General features: G+C 39.7%; 1 protein-coding gene across 3 annotated transcripts in view; it reads left to right on the top strand.

Annotated features, from left to right (window-relative positions):
• The window catches only part of lhx6b (LIM homeobox 6b), a 37,700-nt gene extending 26,183 nt beyond the window's left edge, over positions 1–11,517 (top strand). The window contains exons 2-9 of one of the 3 annotated variants that reach the window (XM_085786310.1): positions 190–321; positions 873–1,004; positions 1,468–1,589; positions 3,944–4,164; positions 6,037–6,137; positions 7,811–7,906; positions 8,982–9,153; positions 10,706–11,517. In XM_085786310.1, the coding sequence (XP_085642436.1) occupies positions 319–321; positions 873–1,004; positions 1,468–1,589; positions 3,944–4,164; positions 6,037–6,137; positions 7,811–7,906; positions 8,982–9,153; positions 10,706–10,788 (930 nt within the window). In that variant the 5' untranslated portion in view covers positions 190–318 and the 3' untranslated portion in view covers positions 10,789–11,517. The remainder of the gene's footprint in view (positions 1–189; positions 322–872; positions 1,005–1,467; positions 1,590–3,943; positions 4,165–6,036; positions 6,138–7,810; positions 7,907–8,981; positions 9,154–10,705) is intronic. The other 2 variants (XM_085786311.1, XM_085786312.1) reach the window with 2 other exon arrangements.
• The last annotated feature ends 6,713 nt before the right edge of the window (positions 11,518–18,230 follow it).

The following is an 18,230-nucleotide window of genomic DNA, read 5'->3' on the forward strand; positions in this document are numbered from 1 at the left end:
GTCGCCTCTTATCAAGCGAAGCATTTCAATCCAGCGCTAATTGCAGATATAGTGCCATCCTTTCTTTTCACTGCGTTTTGATTGCATGGGAATACAGCCACCCATTGCGCACAAGAGGAATGATCGATCACATATAGTTTTTTTTTTTCTTCCTCCTTCTAATTGCATCAAAATTTCTTTTGTTGCCAGGGTTTAAATGCAGGAGAAACTGTTATTCGTTGTTTTGGACCGGATATAGTGTGGGTTGGGGCAGAGATGCGTAATGCGCAGAGCAAGCTCCATCTTCTCTCCAAATAGGCAGCGTTCAAGACCCGAAAAATGGTGAGTCACAAACATCTGGGCGAGTTTGGGTTTGCAACCTTTTGATTTCTTTGTCTTTCGGTCTGTGCAGAGGTCTCGTCGATTTCTCCTGTCTTGCTCTCTTTCCTCAACTTTATTTTTTGGTGTTCAACCTCCGGCAGAGGCTGCAGGTTGGATCAGGACGGGGCTGCAGGCTGCTGTGGCACCCGGGCACCAGCCCTCATCTGTCTATCTATCCACTTTTAATCTGTGGATTTGAGTTCACATAATGAATTACAGATTTTTAACGGACACTTTTGACTGACATTTTGAATAATGTTCTCCATGATGTGTATAGAGCAGATAAATATACAGTAGCTGGAGAAAAATAAATCAGAGCAGTTGTTGTTTTGTTTCCAGTGGCTAGATCCGCGTGTTTCCTCCACATCCCTGCACGTCCTATGAAATATTAGGATTTTTGTTTTTTTGTTTCAATCCCAATCATTCTCTTACAATTAATTTTTTATTTTTTTAAATCGAGGCGATGAACCGTGTCCAGTGTCCTGTGTAAAACCTGGTCTTTTCTGACGCAGTCTAAGTCGGAGGTGAAGAAGGAGTCCGGGGAGTCCAGTCCGTCGGAGGCCGCCTGCCTCTGCTCTCCTGCGGCCGCCAAGAACCAGTGTGCGAGCTGCGGCATGGAGATCCACGACCGGTACCTGCTGAAGGTGAGAATAACATCCATATATGTATAAATGTATATTTATATATGTTGTTATTATGTTATTAAGTGTCTGTGAAAGAATAAAACCTGTCCATAAAGCTTCAGGAAGTTGAAGATCCAACTGCGTCTTTGTAGAATGAATTTAATTCTCTCTCTCTCTTTTTTTTTAATCGTACACCAAGAAAACAGAAAACTAGTAGCAATAAATATTCTTTCTTTCTTTCTTTCTTTCTTTCTTAAATATATAGGTTATTAGATATTTTTCTCTAATTCTCTTTAATTCCCATAAGACTCGTGTCATTCAGTCTGATGAGCATCTTGATTATCTTGATCGTCTCTGCATGATCATCAGTCGTGCATCAGTCAGCGTGTGTGTGTGTGTGTGTGTGTGTCTCTGAGTGTGTGTGTGTGTGTGTGTGTGTGTCTCTGAGTGTGTGTTTGATTGTCGTATTGTCTGATCTCGGCAGGTCAACAACCTGAACTGGCACTTGGGCTGTCTGGAGTGCTCGGTGTGCAGAGCGTCTCTGCGCCAACACAGCAGCTGCTACGTGAAAAACAAGGAGATCTACTGCAAACTGGATTATTTCAGGTAAATCAATCTGTTGTTTTTTGTTGTTGGGTTTTCTTTTTTTTTCTGCCACAGATTTTCATCCCGTGAAGCCCCGAGCTGTTTCCTGTTTATTTTGTGACGCTGAACAAAGCCTGGTTTTATTATACAAATCAGTATTGTTATTATTAATATTTATTTTAATCAATATCAGATTTTCGCATGTTAAAGTTTTTAAATGCACGTGTTTAGGCTGTTTTTCAAAATTAATAATAACTATCTGTTTTATATAGCGAAGCGAGGTTCAGTTCAAATGAGTCCAAAAATAATTAATTAGTCAATTCAAATTTATTAATTTAGCCTATTTCATTTATTTTGAAAGTTTATTTCATTTCGATCCCTTTTCCGGTCATTTTTTAGGTCGTTTTATTCTGAAAAAATAAATAGCAAATAGTCCGTGCAGGCAAACTGCATGGTTTGTTAATTCTCAGTTAATTTGTCGAGATGACGTGTTTTAGCCAGAGAGAGAGAGCGAAAAAAACAGACAAATTAAAGATCTGAACCGGAACCATTCAATAAATTCCTGTTTCTCCGGATTTTATCTTATCTCTAAGTTTCCAATTTAATCTTTCAAACTCTTGTGAACGATCCGCTGTGAGCTCATGCGTTTGTTTGTTTGGGTTTTTTTCGGTTTTGGTTGTTTTCTATTTAAAAAAAAAAAAAAGCCAGGCAGACAGATAAATCAGCAACAAGCTGTAAAACAGGAAAATAATGAAATTGGCACTTATTTGAATTTAGCTTTTATTATAACTTAATAACTTCAACATAAATGGAGAAAAATGAAATGACTGATGACTTTAAGATTATTTTTGTTCAAGTGATAAATCATAAGGAATAATTTGGATTATAATGTGTCTGGGTGTTTTTACAGCTAATAGTCGATTTTCTCCCCAAAATCAACTTCGGACCTAAAAGTACAACAAGATTTATTTGACTTATTAGCTAATTTCAGATGCTACAGTGTCTGGGGCCCTGCCATCAAACTCTTATTGATGTAGATTATATTGTGCATTTCAATAAAAGATGCTGGAAACATCAATTAATGATAAGTCAGTAAAGAACCATGCCCTTGTTAGTAAAAATGCACATAACATTATCTCTCTTATTATCTAAGAGATAACACAGTATTGAGACAGTGGCACAAGCAGAACTTACAGTAGCCTACATATGCTGTGGTTTTGTGTGTTTTACCTTTAGTTAAAATTAAAAAAGGGGTTCTCCACCCCTTAAAATACAACATTGTCTACCTGTCGCCTGGTTTTCCTTCCAAAATTACCTGCTTAAAATGATTTTTCTGGACTCTATTAGATAAATTATGAAGCATTTCAAAATAAAAATCAAATATTTTGAGAAGTTGTTCATTTTTCTCCCTTTCAATCAACTTCATGCCCTCTCAGATCCAGGGATGTCGAACCCTCAGGTTGGAAACTACAGTGATTTAGACCATGTAAACACTTGACACAGAGATAAAGAGACGCTGTGCAAATCTCTCTGCAACAATTACGCTGCAGATGAAACACAAACTACCACAGCAAACAATGCAAAATACTGAGGGAGACCATCAAAGGACGCCTCAGTCAGACAGTGGCTTTTTCTGCTGTTCCAATTCAATTATTTTTCCTGTGTGTATGTGAGTTTGTTGTATTTAAATGAAATGTAACAGTGTGGCTCTCTGAATACGAACTACTGTGATATCAAATGTGGGGAAAAGACAAAATTAGCATTAAAAGGAAATAAAACCAAAAATATTACACCAGTTTTTGTAGAAATGTTAAGATTTAATGTGAAACTATATAACTATAACAATATTTTGGCAAAGGGTGACTGGATGAATTTCAAGCTCCAAAGATATTTTAAAACTTGTATTAACATAGTTATGGTCCAACAGCTGCAGTGTGATATTATGTGAACTGATTGCATTAAAAGAGGCAGCAACACTGATCCCACGATGGGTTTTAGAGAGGAGTGGGAGTCGTGCTCTACAGTACATGATGGGATGGCCCACAGCAGAAAAACATGTGTGTTGGTTTAGATACAACACTAGTGTGTGTCCAAGACAAATTATTTTTGGTGCAGGATAAATAGAAAGTCAATATTTGCAGGAACAGAGATAAAAAAACAGTGTTTTTACAGATTAAAGCAGAAATGTGAAGGTTGATCTTTATTTACAGGATAATTAAACATTGAATACAACAGAATAACGTGCTATCGTGGACTGGACGTCCTTATTGGCTGTTAGTTGTGTTTAAGCCAATGAAGTGTATTGTTCCTGAGCAGCCGACCTTTACCCCGCCCCCCACTCCCTCCTTCCCCCTCCTTTCTCTTCTCCTTCACAGTAGGTTCGGCACTAAGTGCGCTCAGTGTGGCCGGCAGGTGTACGCCAGCGACTGGGTGCGCCGGGCCCGGGGCAGCGTCTATCACCTGGCCTGCTTCGCCTGTTTCTCCTGCAAGAGGCAGCTGTCCACCGGGGAGGAGTTCGGCCTGGTGGAGGGCCGCGTGCTCTGCCGCAGCCACTACGACATCATGCTGGACAACCTCCGCCGGGCCGCCGAGAACGGTAACGGATATCAACCTCTGATGACGACGGTCTGGGAATGGGACGACCCAGGCAGCCAAAATATACAAGAGGCAGAAGAGGGGCTGATTAACTGAGGAGGGGGGGTGGGGGGGTCTCAGGGTGAAAATGTGTTGCTGGGGCCCATGTTGACCCCCAAGCACACAGGTCAGTTTCCCCAGGCAGCCTGAAAAACAAACAGTGCTCTTCAGCTGGAATGATTAGTTGATTAATTAATTAATTAATTAATTGATTGATTGATTGACTAGATCACCCAGGTGGAGATCCAGGCTTGTTTTTGGGGCCTGGAACAAAATATTCAGACAACTTTTATCCACCTTTTTCCAAACATCAAAAACATACAGTAAGCCGGTTTTGCTCTTCCGGTGGAATTTTATGTTTACGTTTCCATGGTTTCGGTAGTCGTGGTAAATGCATGGATCATCACACCAGCTTTTAACAATGGATATCACACAAATTGACATCCGTGTTAAAAGACAGCATAAATAGATCCATGCATTTACTGCAACTATGACAACGACTGAAAACCATGGAAACGTAAATGTACAATTCCACCGGACGTGCTTCCGGTTTTGACCATAGATGACGTTCGGAACTGTGAAGACCCTCCTCAGCCCCTGTTTTCAACATGATACACCGATGTTCAGTCTCTGTTCACATCTTGAGTGTCAGATAAAGATCTGAACGAGGTTCGAGGGAACTGAACCTGGAGAAGAGAGAGAGAGAGAGAGACATTTTTGTGGAGCTGTAACATAAACAGTCACAGTGAGAGGAAAATAAGTCAGGAGGAGAGAGGCATAGATAAGATTCATGAAGGGATGTTTCACACAGAGGTCCAACATGTTCAATATAGACCCTGATATTGATCATTATAGAGAATTAAAGCTCCAGTTGGTAAGTTGACGAAAGTGAAAGTAAACTCCGCGACTTGGTCGGAAATTTCAAGACAATACTCCGTCAGGTCACTTTATGAACCTCTGCCAAGCGCCCCACACACACACAGACACACACAAAGTAGCCATGAACGCACCCACAGAGAAAAAAAAAAAAAAAAAAAAGATGTACCGTATCCATAGCACGACGTGTAGGAGCTGCGATTGGCTGCTCCTCCTGCTCCCTCTACCTGACTGGTGGAGAATCGTCGGGCGCGGTGGATTTTGGCAAATACGATTACAGGCTGTAGGTGGAGCCAGAGGAGTTGGATTTTGTCCTAAATTACTCATTTAATGTCTGACCATCAGAATATAGTGACAATTCCAGCAAATATGACTGAATAATTGTTACCAACTGAAGCTTTAAAGCAGAAGTAAGCGGAATGTGTCTTAAATAGTTATATCTTCCGACAGCAATCACTTATATAGAGTGTTTGGTCCGAAACACGGGTCTGTCAGTCACTCTGCTCTGCTGTAAGCCGAGGAGAAAACTTTCCTTGTATCCTACAACCTTTATCCAATGAGGAGAGAGAACGGCATAAAGGGGCGGTCCTCTCTGTGTGTGCAGCCAAGGGATGCGCGTGAATGTGGTGACGTAGGGACGAGGGCGGGGACTGCTAATTCCATCGGCTGACAGGAAGTTAGCCAAAACGACCGGATCGCTTACTTCTGCTTTAATTATTATTTCCTGTATTTTCACTCTGATATTAATTGGAGGGATGTACTCTCTGCTGTGAGGAACATGTAGGTAATTGTAGTATAAACTCTTGTGTGCAATTTTATGTTTTTGTACCTTGTCTGGACGATTCTTTTACTTTCATGGCTCAGATCTTGAAGAGATTGGTAACAAGATTGTCCTGTTGTGCAACCTCACAGCGTAACAACTGACTTATTTTTTTGTTTTGTTTTTTTGTGTCTTCAGGCACAGGACTGACTCTGGAAGGAGCGCTGCCCTCTGATCAGGACTGCCAACCAAAACCAGCCAAGAGAGCGCGAACATCGTTCACTGCTGAGCAGCTGCAGGTAGATCCTGCTCCAATGTGTGTGTGTTTGTGTGTGAGTGTATGAAGTTGTACATGATATAGTACAACAGGTTATTATAACTCATGCATTCATGTTAAAGCAGGTTGTGACTCTTGCTGGTTCAGGCGAAGCTCGTTTTTAATGGCTTGTTGGTTGTTTAATGGCTAGTTTGTGATTATTTGCACTGTGGATTAACCTGTCCATTGATTTATTGTTTGTTTTGTAAATCACAAGTTTTAAAAAACAGAGTCCAGGAGTTTTCTTCTCTCTCAGTGTGTGCTCTCTGATTCAGGAAACATGTCATTTACTCTGAAGCAACAGTTCCCTGTCAGTTTCTAGGAGCTGTGAAAGCACTGATAAGGTGGAGAGCCATGACAAACAGTGTGTGTGTCTGTGTGTGTGTCATGGTCAGTTTGTGTCTCTGTTGGTTGGACAGAGGTTACACGAGTTTAGGCAAGACGGGAGCTTGTGTTTAGATTTTGGTTTCCAATGATCTCGACTCCTGCACGAGCTTGTGCCATGTGAGGATTCAGGGTTTAAACAAGTCTGTGCAGACGACAGCTTCACATTTCAGACTGGCTTCACTGCTGAGCTGGTTCATCGTTTTTTTTTTTCTCCTGGATGCATCAAGCCGAGCGTCATTGAAAATCCTTCTGCTTTCAACATCCGAAGCCTCTCGAAAACTCACAAGATTTCCATCATTACTCAGAGCTGCGTCACACCTTCCACTACTCAAACAGCAGAATTATTCATTTAACTAGAGGAAATAATCACATTTGAGAAGATGAAACCATGAAATTCTCAAGGCACTATCTGCAGAGAAACATTTTAAAGAGATAGTTCAGCATTTTGGCAAATTGGCCCATTGCCATAATCCCTATAGTCATAGCAGTAGGTTCGTTACCTTTAATTGTCGGTGCAAGCTGTTATTAGAACGGCGGAGCAGAGCCGCGAGCTGCTCAGAGCTACGCTACGGACGCTAAGGGAATTTCTTGGTTTCCCTCATCAAACTCATCAAATACACAATCCAACAACTCCAAAACGCTGGTGGACAAGTTGTGACCTGCACATTCACCACGCTATGAGATAATAACAGAACGTTACGAAACGGAGCCGTTTTCGAGGTAAATACAGAGTCTGCTGTCCCTGAACATCAGTGGTTTTGCATGAATTTACCTCTTAAACAACTCTGTCTGGTAACGTTCAGTTATTATCTCATAGCGTGGTGAATGTGCAGGTCACAACTTGTACACCAGAGCGTTTTGGAGTTGTTGGATTGTGTATTTGATGAGTTTGATGAGGGAAACCAAGAAATAGCCTCCATAGCGTAGCTCTGAGCAGCCTGCGGCTCTGCTCCACCGTTCTAAAAATACCTCACACCGACAAATAAAGGTAACGAACCTACTGCTATGACTATAGCGATTATGGCAATGGGCCAATTTGCCAAAATGTTGAACTATCCCTTTAAAATGATTAATCAGTTGCCAGAAAGACTAAACTGATTAATTTTGTGGTAATTTACTAATCAATAAAGCATCATATTTTAAAAGTTCTTCATATGTTGTGTAAAAATAAACATGTAAAGTCTAAAGCTGTCGAATGAAGGGACATAAAGTAGACTAGATGTAGAAACTTTCCACCACCTGTTGGTTCACACCTGTGTGTCCTCGCAGGTGATGCAGTCTCAGTTCGCTCAGGACAACAACCCAGACGCTCAGACTCTGCAGAAACTGGCAGAAATGACGGGACTGAGCAGACGAGTCATACAGGTAGGTGCTGATAGAACAGAATATATAACACTATGGCACAAGTTTATATTGGATTATAGCATAGACATAGAAAAAGAGGTTGAGACATAATTAACGTGAGAGGAAAGATGAAAATATTCACATTTCAGATCCGCAGAGATATATTTAGTTTGGACCCGTCAGTTGTTTTACCTTTTCAGGCTTTTGGAAACAGTTCAAATGAAACAATTTGAAAAAATGTAAAATCACACATGTAGTTTGTGATAAGCAGTCAGACAAAGACAAAAACAGTTCTCGTGTGTACAGTACAGTGTTTTATTGAAGGTCGAGACTGATAGCAGCAGTTTTTAGACAATTACCACCCAAATAAACTGAATTTACCCCATAACTCATAATGATTAGTTGGAAAATACCTTAAAAACCCTTTTAGATCAGTGGCTGCCAGTTTTCTTGTTTATAATCTTTTAAAATGAAGAGCTGTGGCCTGTTCGTCCCTCTGAAATTGACCTGGTGAACCTGGAAAACTATCCAGTATTTCAAAATAAAAGTATCATAAACTTTTTTTTTTAAAATTCTTTTAGGGAAACAATTAGCTGTGACATACTTTAGAGTAAGATTAGTTTCATTATAGTTTTTACACATTAACACCATTTAATATGATGGGTGAAATCTTACCAATCATGCAAAGCAAACTAATTCTATTTGATTGCAAATTCAAACACTGACGAGAGACTCAACTTTAAAGATTTCAGTTGTTAATAGTTTATTTTCAGTTCAAGTTTTGTTTTATCAATTTGAACTGAAGCCAACAGGTTGTTATTATTCATCATTAGTGGGTCTGATGGATTTTATCTTTCATAAACAAGAAAATATGAATGTACCTGTGATTATTTTGGTTTGGGGTTATTAAAACTACTTCAGCTAGAGAGATTCATCAATTAGTAAATTAATTATCTGTCAGTAAATAAACTTGTAGTTTGAGTTTAATGGACTGGTCGGTTTCTCAAATAACGACTTGTTACAGTGTGTTGTTGTTACAGAGTACACCCGCCCCTTCCTGCTGCATGTTCACATTACCTGTAATATTTTTTTCCAGGTTTGGTTTCAGAACTGCCGAGCACGACACAAAAAGCAGCCGCCTCAGAGCAGCTTCTCTCAGAGCGCTCCGATGTCCAGGATGCCTCCGTCGCTGCCGGACGATATCCACTACTCGCCCTTCAGCAGCCCAGACCGACCACATCTACTCGCCCTGCAGGGATACCTGGACAGTGAGTGCCGGCTCCTCATGTTAGTGCCAAAAGACACACACTGATCACAGGGAGGATTATACTTCTGTAATGACATTTAACACCATAATTAATTGGTATTTGAATAGGGAGTTAAAACGTTTATTTAATATGCAGTGATGGAAGTTCATTTACTCACATATTGCAATTGAGTGGACATCTGAGGTGCTTTATTTAATACTACTTTATTATTTATTCCTCTTAATTTACACATGTATGTACTATATATTTACTATACTGCACATGTTATTAGATTTTAGGTAACACTTTATAATAAGCACACACTATTAAGCATTAGTTAAGCATTAATAAATGCTGAATTCTTCATTTATAATGCATTAATACTCATTAGTATGTAGTTTATAAATACAGTCAGTGCATCAATGATAAGTAAAAATGTTTTAATTGTGTTTATAAACTACATACTAATGAGTATTCTTGTGTCAGTATTTAATGCTTAACTAATGCTTAATAGTGTGTACTTAACATAAAATACTATACAGACTTTAGTCATGCTACTTTACATGTCTATTCAACAACAACTACATTTCATAAATAAATACTGTATGTTTAAGTTGTTTACACACATTTATCTGACAGCTATTGTGCCTGGTTATGATAGAGAGTAGGAGTTTACATTAAAAACACATGGTCACTCAGTTAAATATGATACTGCTGAACTTTAAAATGCCCAGCAGTATATATACTGTAGAATAGTTAAAACCATATTTCATATCATGTCATAAAATGTGGTGAAATGCATAAGGATTAACTCTTGTTATGCGTTAAGAGTATGAATGTGGATCAGAACAAGGAACAAGTAACTCCAAATTGTAATGAAGTGCAGTGCTTGAGTAAATGTGAGGTGAGGTACTACTGCAGTTTTATAGTTTTTGACATAGGAAGCTTCAATCTTGGAGTAACAGGGCGACTTTATGGCTACATACTTAAAGGGAACTTAACAGGTTAAAGACTGCATAGGCCGTTTATGCAGCCAGCTCATGTTCTTTGGATTGACTCCGGTCCAGAAACAACAACACTTTCTTGCCTTTTTGCTCATAGCAGTTTTTTTTTTAAGTTTGTAGAGTCTGCACAACATCACTGTCGATAACAACATTTGTTTTTTTTTCTCTCTCTTCAAACGTCAAATAATTTATTTCTTCTTTTCTCTAAAATGCCCAACCGTAACTCCCCTGTTCCCCATCATTTTATTTCCTGCCACTCTTGCTTCACTTTAGGAAGCAGTTAGCATTTTTATCGCTGCTCGAGTCACACAGTGTAAATTGAGGGTTTTATTACAAAGTGTTACAGTTTTCCTTTACTCCCACAAAAGAGAGAGGAGCTCTGATTAGATTTGTAGTTCAGGATGATATGAATAGCAATGGCTACACTTAGAGAGAAGTGCTGAAGGCCCGTGTTTGAATCAGCAGTTCATTCGAAAGTCTTCACGTCTCATCAGTAACCTCTTTCTTTAACTAAATCACAGTAACGCTCCGTCACTGTTTTCCTAAAACTTCTTCTCTTCTTCCTGCAGCTCATCCCTTCTCCGTCCTCGCTGCTCCGGGTCACTTGACCCATTCGTCCATCTCTTTACCACAGCTTCCCATCAGCCGCTGACCGACCTCCTGCGTCCACTTTTACACCACACCACCGCCGCCGCCGACATTGGGATAAACAAGAACAAGAAGAAAAAAAAATCCATTGGGACATACTGTCAGTAATCTGCTCTGTTTGGGAGTCTGATCCTTGGGCGGCAGGACTTCAACAATCTGTTTTCAATCAGCTGGATTCTTCGTTGTGAGACTACAAACTAAACTTGTCTTTTAAAGACGTCAGAATCTGGTGATGGGGTGAAGTGTCCCGCCTCCACGCCAACACAGAAGTTTGTTTTTTTTTTTTTTGTGATGCAGAAAAGAAGACCACTTTTTTATTTTTTAATTCCCTTTTTGTGACTGGACACAAAACATTGCATCAGGTCAGGATTTCTTTTCTTTTTTTTTCTCCTGTGGTTTACCCGACTCATACAAGGTATTTTAATTATCGCTGCAATATGAGCTTTCAAAAAAAAAAAAAAGAAAAAATGAAAGTTGTAGCAGTATTACAGTAAAACCTCAGCATTTGTCTTAATATTTTGTGTTTTATTATAATTATTTTGTGAGCACATTTGCAGCTTTACTGTTGTTTGTTGTTGTATTGTTGTCAGAAAATGGAAACTCTTATTTATTCAGAACAAAACTTCACTTTTAAAAAGCACTTTTAAATGTGTCTTGAAATGGAACAATTCAGTGATTGTACATTGTAAATACTGCTACAGTTTAATAAAACGTATCAGATCCGTTACGAGAATTTTTAGTATTTGAATAATTAATGAGGTTGATTTAATCAAGCTGGAAAAGCAAAGGGAGGGGCACCAGCAGTGTGCGTGTGTGTGCGTTGTGTGTGTCCCACATTTCGACAGGAGACTATTTTTACAACGCGTAGCCGCTAAAATGTAAAGGTCGACTGTCAGAGGCCAAGTAGCTGCACTAACCTCTTATCGAGAGCGATGTCCTGTCACAAACCTACACTTCATCTCCAATTCGCATGCTGTTACTTAACAGGAAATGTGATCAGTGCCTACTGTGAAAACGATCGGAGGGGTTTTCACTCAAAGCGCAGCTATTGATCGGGCACTTTGTTACCTTTTGTGAGGCCTTTTAAAACAGATTACCTGCAGTTGTTAACATTGACTGACAGCACTTAAGCTGCTGCAGTGATGGGATGATGATTGAATGGGATACTTTGAGTTAAAGGATATCGTTAGATTTTACAAACTGGATCAATTTGGATTTTTTTTTTAGCACAGAAGTTCAATTACTATTCACTGCTCTAACCCTGCACGTAACCCTGTTCACATTTACACCACTGATCTTCAGGGAACTATGATTTCTAAGGCTGAGGCTGAAAACTGTAAATTAGATATCAGCTTTTTTACCTATATACTAACGTTTTGATACGTATTTTACGTATTTTGATACATATTCAGCCATTTAGAAATGTCTTTGTCATTGCTCTCTGGTGTTTGTATCAGAGATTTTCTCCTCACTTTAACCTTCATTACTTCTTTTATCTTTTACTATGACCACCTGCAGTCTTCCTGCTGATCCGATGTTTTCACTTTGAGTTTCAGATGCGGCAGACTGCCTTGTTTCTCACATCCTCTTTTACAATTGTGTTTGATTAGAAATCCAACTTCCAATTTGGTAGCATAAGACCTTGTCCCAGCTGTGCTAGTAAGGCTAACAGTTTCTTTAATTCTAGTCATAGTACAACATTGTGAAAACATGTCCTGCAATGATTTAACATTAACAACACAGCAGCTGATCAAGGCAGGTCCCATGTTTACTGCCTATACTAAGGTTTTGTGTATGGCCAATGTTTGGAGTGTTTTAGGAATTATTGTCAGTATCATACTAAAATTATTTGTCACTTAAAGATTGGTGAGTTGATACTACCTTAAAATTATATTCCTTAAGAACTGCATTAAGGCCAATGTATGATACTAGAAATTAAATAGTAGTTTATGTTTGTGACATCATTTCAGTCAAGACAACTGGGTCTGGGTCCTAGACATTAGAAGAATACATGGTTTATAGTTATTTATATAGAACATTGTTTAAATATGGAAAGAAAACTTCTAAGAGTGAGTCAGTTCATCTCAAACATCCATACAATGAATAGTCAGATCTTAGGGTATGGGCTGATTTTGTCATCCGCAGCCAGAGGATGAAACTGCTTTGTCCTATAATCCCAGTCTTAATGCTAAACTAACTAGCTGCTACAGTAGCTTCATTCTTATCGAATGAGCATTAGTGGCTTTGAATCTGTTTCCACACATGAGAAACTTAACCATTACAGGAGTAAGTGCATTTAATCAAATATTTATTTAGTTGTTGATTGAACAGATTTATTTTCACCAATGGAATTAGGTGTAACCCAGATATCTTATTCAAGTGGGGATGCATCTGCATTAATTCAGTTTCAGGTGACAGCAGCGTTTCTCTTGTTGCTTGTGGAGGAGCAGGGATGTCAGAAACAGACAGCACAACTACAGCAGATAAAAACATACACACAATGGTTCCCTTTATACCGCAAAGAGATTTAATTAAAGATGCCCACATGGTGACTGGACCAGGTGTGTCTCATTTTTAAGTGCTGGTATGTGTGTGTGTGTGTGTGTGTCTTTGTGTGGGAGTGTCCTGTATATCTGTGTGTTTAAAGAAAAAAACTGTGTGGTGGTGGTGGAGATTACTAGATGTAGGGCATCAGAGGAGGTAGAAGAGGACTTGGTGGAGCGCTCTTGTTCTTTCCTAAACTTAACTCTTAAATCAAACTTTATTCTAATCAATCACTTTCAATCAATTCAATCCAGGAGGAAACCTGTTCAGGAAAATGATGCTGCTCCTTGTGAAATCTTAGAACAAAAGCCGTCTTCATGCTGAGCAGAGAGATGATTATCAGGCTGGCTGACACAGTTTGGGCCACCTGCCAGCACTACACTGTAAAAACGCACATTTCTTTTTCCCATTAAAGTCCCTCTCAGATACGAGGCAGCATTTAGGCATGTCTCTCTCCATGCACAAGCATCCCCGAGCGTTTAAGCCACCCCGTTTTGTCATCCTGTCATGCGCCCGCCTTGGTGATTGGCAGCTTCAAGTGGTTGCAGATGAAAGCGGGCCCCCCATGCTAATGAATAGGCCCCTGATTGCAGAGCTGCTCGCTCGCTGAATTACAGCGTCGCCCGCCTAATGAGCAGATACACTGCAGTGCCCCTCGTCTCTGCGTATTCACATTTCTCTCCTTCATGCTGATGAGCTCTCCCCTGCACAACAGTCAACAAAACCTCTGTGCAAGATTGCAACGAGGGCCATCTTCATCAGTACCCTCCTCCTCCTCCGCCTCCTCTTCCTCAAGTTTATTTCAGATGTTGCCATAGCCTGGCAGTGTCTTCTGGGGGATTTTTTTGTGTGTTATTTTTTTCTTCCCCTGCTTCAGTTGAGGATATTATTTGACTGAACTGATGATGCCATGCAAAGTAACTGAATGGCTGATGAATATAATAATGTTTTCATTTCAGCTCTTTAAAAAATGGGTTTTGAATTTTTTTTTAAATGCTATAAAGATATCTAATGAGATCCTACTCTGACCACCAAATGTAGAGGTATAAGACCAATTCTTGATTTGTGTCAGCTACTGTATGCAGTTAAATATAATTTTTCTGCAAGTGCTAAGCTAACTGTCAAAATAACACATTCTACACCTTGTTCAGCAGGCGTATTGTGCCCAAATTTAGAACAATATTGTATTGGGACATGTAATTCACATTTTGAAGAGATCTGATCATTATTGACTATTTTTAAATCCATTATCCATTTGGCCGAGGTCATTTCAAGATGGCACCAGAGCAATTTAGTACAGTACATTGACGTCTTTTAACGGTCATTTCAAGACCATTACAGATCGTAACTTGTTCACTTTACCTTTTATTAAAGGGATAGTTCCACATTTTTTTCAAATTCGCCTATTGCCATAATCTCTATAGTCATAGAGGTAGGCTCAATACCTTTAATTATCGGTGCATGTTGTTTTGAGTTCAGCAGGGCAGAGACGTGAGCTGCTCAGCTAACACAATGGACGTGAAAGGTACAGGTCTTCTCCTGTCCCTCATCAAACTCATCAAATACACAATCCAACAACTCCAAAACGCTCTCCTGGAGAAGTTGTGACCTGCACATTCACCACGCTATGAGATAATCATGTATAACTATGTAACATTACGACACATGTAGCAAATACTCAGAACTACTTGACCATTTGAAATCCCTCCGCCCAGCAGCCGTGTCTGTTCCGTTCACCTCCATTGTGTTCACTGAGCAGCTCGCATCTCTGCGTCAAAACGACATGCACCTATAATTAAAGGTAATGAACCTCAACCTACCCCAATGGTGATAAGGCGAATTTGCCAAAATGTTGAACTATCCCTTTAAGCTTTAACTGAGACTTCTTCAATTCTCTGCTTTTCGGGCTCGTTCTAAACCAAACAGATGTGCTTCAAAAATGCAGGGTGACTGTTCCCTCCAGCAACAGCCAGCTTATTTCTGGAAGCACTTTAAGCATCATATCTAAATTTCATGTCATCCTTCAGCTGTTTGGTGGTGACACACGAGAAAACCAGTAATTTGAGCGTCTCTTTGGCCCGAGGCGGGTGACTAAGTTTGTTGTTTAGGAGTGGACTACTTGAGGCTTCTGAACAGGCCATTTGCCCACGTCAACAAACAACAGTGGGCGGGTTCAACACATGAGTGGACATTTTTAGGTGAAAATCGTCCTTTTTTCAGGGCAAACTACTGGACCACAGTGGATTTACTTTGTGGCTGAGGGTGTTTTGTTTAAATGTGGATATTGCACAGGCCTTCCATTTAACCTCAGCTATAAAAGGTCTACTCAACTGTATTCAGTATCAAGTTTCCAAACAAAGACAAAACAAAGCAAAAAAATGAATTTATTTGACAGCGCTAAGAGTCTGTAGTACACAGTGTACTATGGGCATACTGAGAAATAAACAAAGAAAAGTTTTGCATGTGTAAACCATGACTGTTACAGTAGCACACTAGAGGAGGAGGAGGAGGGCTGATGAAAAGCAAAGGAAATAGCTGAAACATATGATTCACTTCACCCAGGCTGACGGCCAACTGTGCACTATGCAAAAATAAACACGGGACTCCACAGCAGGTTCCCAGAATATGTTTATTTTGGGGGGGACGACAGCAGCTTTTGAAATATCACAGCACTTCAGTTTGATTTATAAGAAGCTGGAGTTGGATGTAAATTACTCTCCCGAGGCATGTTGGAGGAAGAAATGACTGTCTGTGTGCTGCATGTCTTGGGACTGATGGTGGCGCTACACACGGATTTCACACAGTTTAGACACTGAATATGCTCTCGGATTGTCAAAATGGGAGAGAAAACCTTTGAAAATAGCTTGGTTTTCAATGTTATTTAGCCTTTGATTCATTTCTATCTTATTTTTTTTTTATCAAATAATACAGATTTACATACTTATAGACAACAATTGGTATGATGGAGAGTTAGGCCACTCTCAGGACAAAGATCACATCATATGAATCTGTTTTTTTATTTTTTTATTTTAAAGGAGCAAACGAAAAACTAATATTACTCTCTTAAAGTGTAGGTGCCATATCTAAAAATGACATGGCAAACATATTACTTGCTAATTAGTAGTACTTGTGTTATTCAATCAATAAAAAAATAAAGGGGGAGTCATTCTAGTATATCAATCTGCATTATTATTATTTTGACTTCTGCCCTCAGACATTTGTAAAACCTTGTAGTTCAGGACACACAATCATGTAATGTGGGAAATGTAGCAATTAACTTACTGGCTGTTTCTCATGTTGTTACTAGGACACAGTGATGGATTGTCAGGTTACTGAAGTTAGCAGTGGTCTTAATGGTCAGTCTATATACTTTCCAGTACATTAGGAACACACTTCATTTTTCTTCACAATGACTGATGAAGAAAAGCAGAGTGACAGATTACAGAGTTACTGGAGCTAGCATGGATATAGCAACATCAGCTTTCTATTGAGTGCTATCATGCAGGTAGGCTACACCCAGCTAAAGTCAATGCATCCTACTGACAGCCCTGCAATACTATACAATGCTGAAGAGGTGGTTATTCAACTTTACAGTCATTCTGGAGGATTTCACACGCAAACTTTGCATCGGCTTGTGGGCGATTCTCTTGTTTTGTCCACATCAGTGAGGGCAGGTCAAACAACAGATACACATCTACTACTAGCAACACAATTCAACCTGACCATGCAGTTTAATCAACACCTCCAACAAAAGAAACAGTGTATTAAGTTGAGCTAAAAAGAAAAAAAAAATATATTATTTTACTCACTGCTGCTGCTGCTGTTTAACATGTGGTGTGTTTTTTGGTCCACTAGGTGGCTGTGTATTCATGCTTCTTGCTGCTAAGGCTGATTGTGAAAATCCATGACCTGCCTACAGCTGCTTGCATCTGATTGTAACAACAATCCACCACAAATACAGATACGAGGAAGCATTTTCATACAGCATTTGCAATTGTTTATATAGATATCATTTTCAAAATGTTACATCTTCCATGTTTGATGTTTCTGTGATATACATTCAGTTGTAAAGCTCAATCAAAATAATACCAACACCTGTGCAATCTTGAAGTGCTCCTAGCTAGATTTCCACAGTTATTGTGTCTGCCTCCTTCAGAAGCCTGGTGGGTGATAATGTCTATATTTAGATTACAATCATGTCTGTTTTATTTGTGTATGAGCTGAACAACTTGGAGCTTTTTTTTTGTTTCTTTTCAGGTGCTGGTGCAATTGTTTGCAGGGAAGGGATGTGTGGAGAGAGACATGTAAGGCACTTAACCAGGTCAGTGCTGCTGTGTGATCTGATCCTACAGGGAGAATAATGCTCACCAGAGGAATTTTACAATACAGTAACAGGGGATTACATACAGTATAACAGCAGGAGGGGGGCTTAGCTCTAGTAAGTGTACAAAAAAGGTGTGCATTTCTGTGTGTACACGTGAATATAAGCCAAGTTTCCAGTTCAACCAGACCTACGCCCTAGTATTTCTTTCTGCATTTCTCAGGGGTCTTCACTTTCTTTTCAGTCTGTCCCTCCATTGTTTCATTGCTTCCTCCCGTTTCTCCCCGCCCCGCCCCGCCGGGCCGTCCTCAGGTAAAGTCTGCTTCTCACATCGCCTCTGAATGCATTGTGCCCTCGTTCAATGGGATCACTGTGGAGACAGCAGGGTCCCTGTTTCCATCCGACTAGCCACACCGGTTTGTGCTCAAGGTTTCACCAGTCAGGTCAGATGAAGATCAGAGGAAGTAGATGTCAATGGAGGAGGAGGACTAATATAGCTGGAAAAGTCAGTTTGTATGTTGTAAACAGTGCAGGACTGTAATTAAGCATACATACACCTTAATTATTAGTATTTATGGCAG

The sequence above is a fragment of the Trachurus japonicus genome, chromosome 9, assembly GCF_045865225.1.
Source record: "Trachurus japonicus isolate A0001 chromosome 9, Traja_1.0".
Lineage (NCBI taxonomy): Eukaryota > Metazoa > Chordata > Actinopteri > Carangiformes > Carangidae > Trachurus > Trachurus japonicus.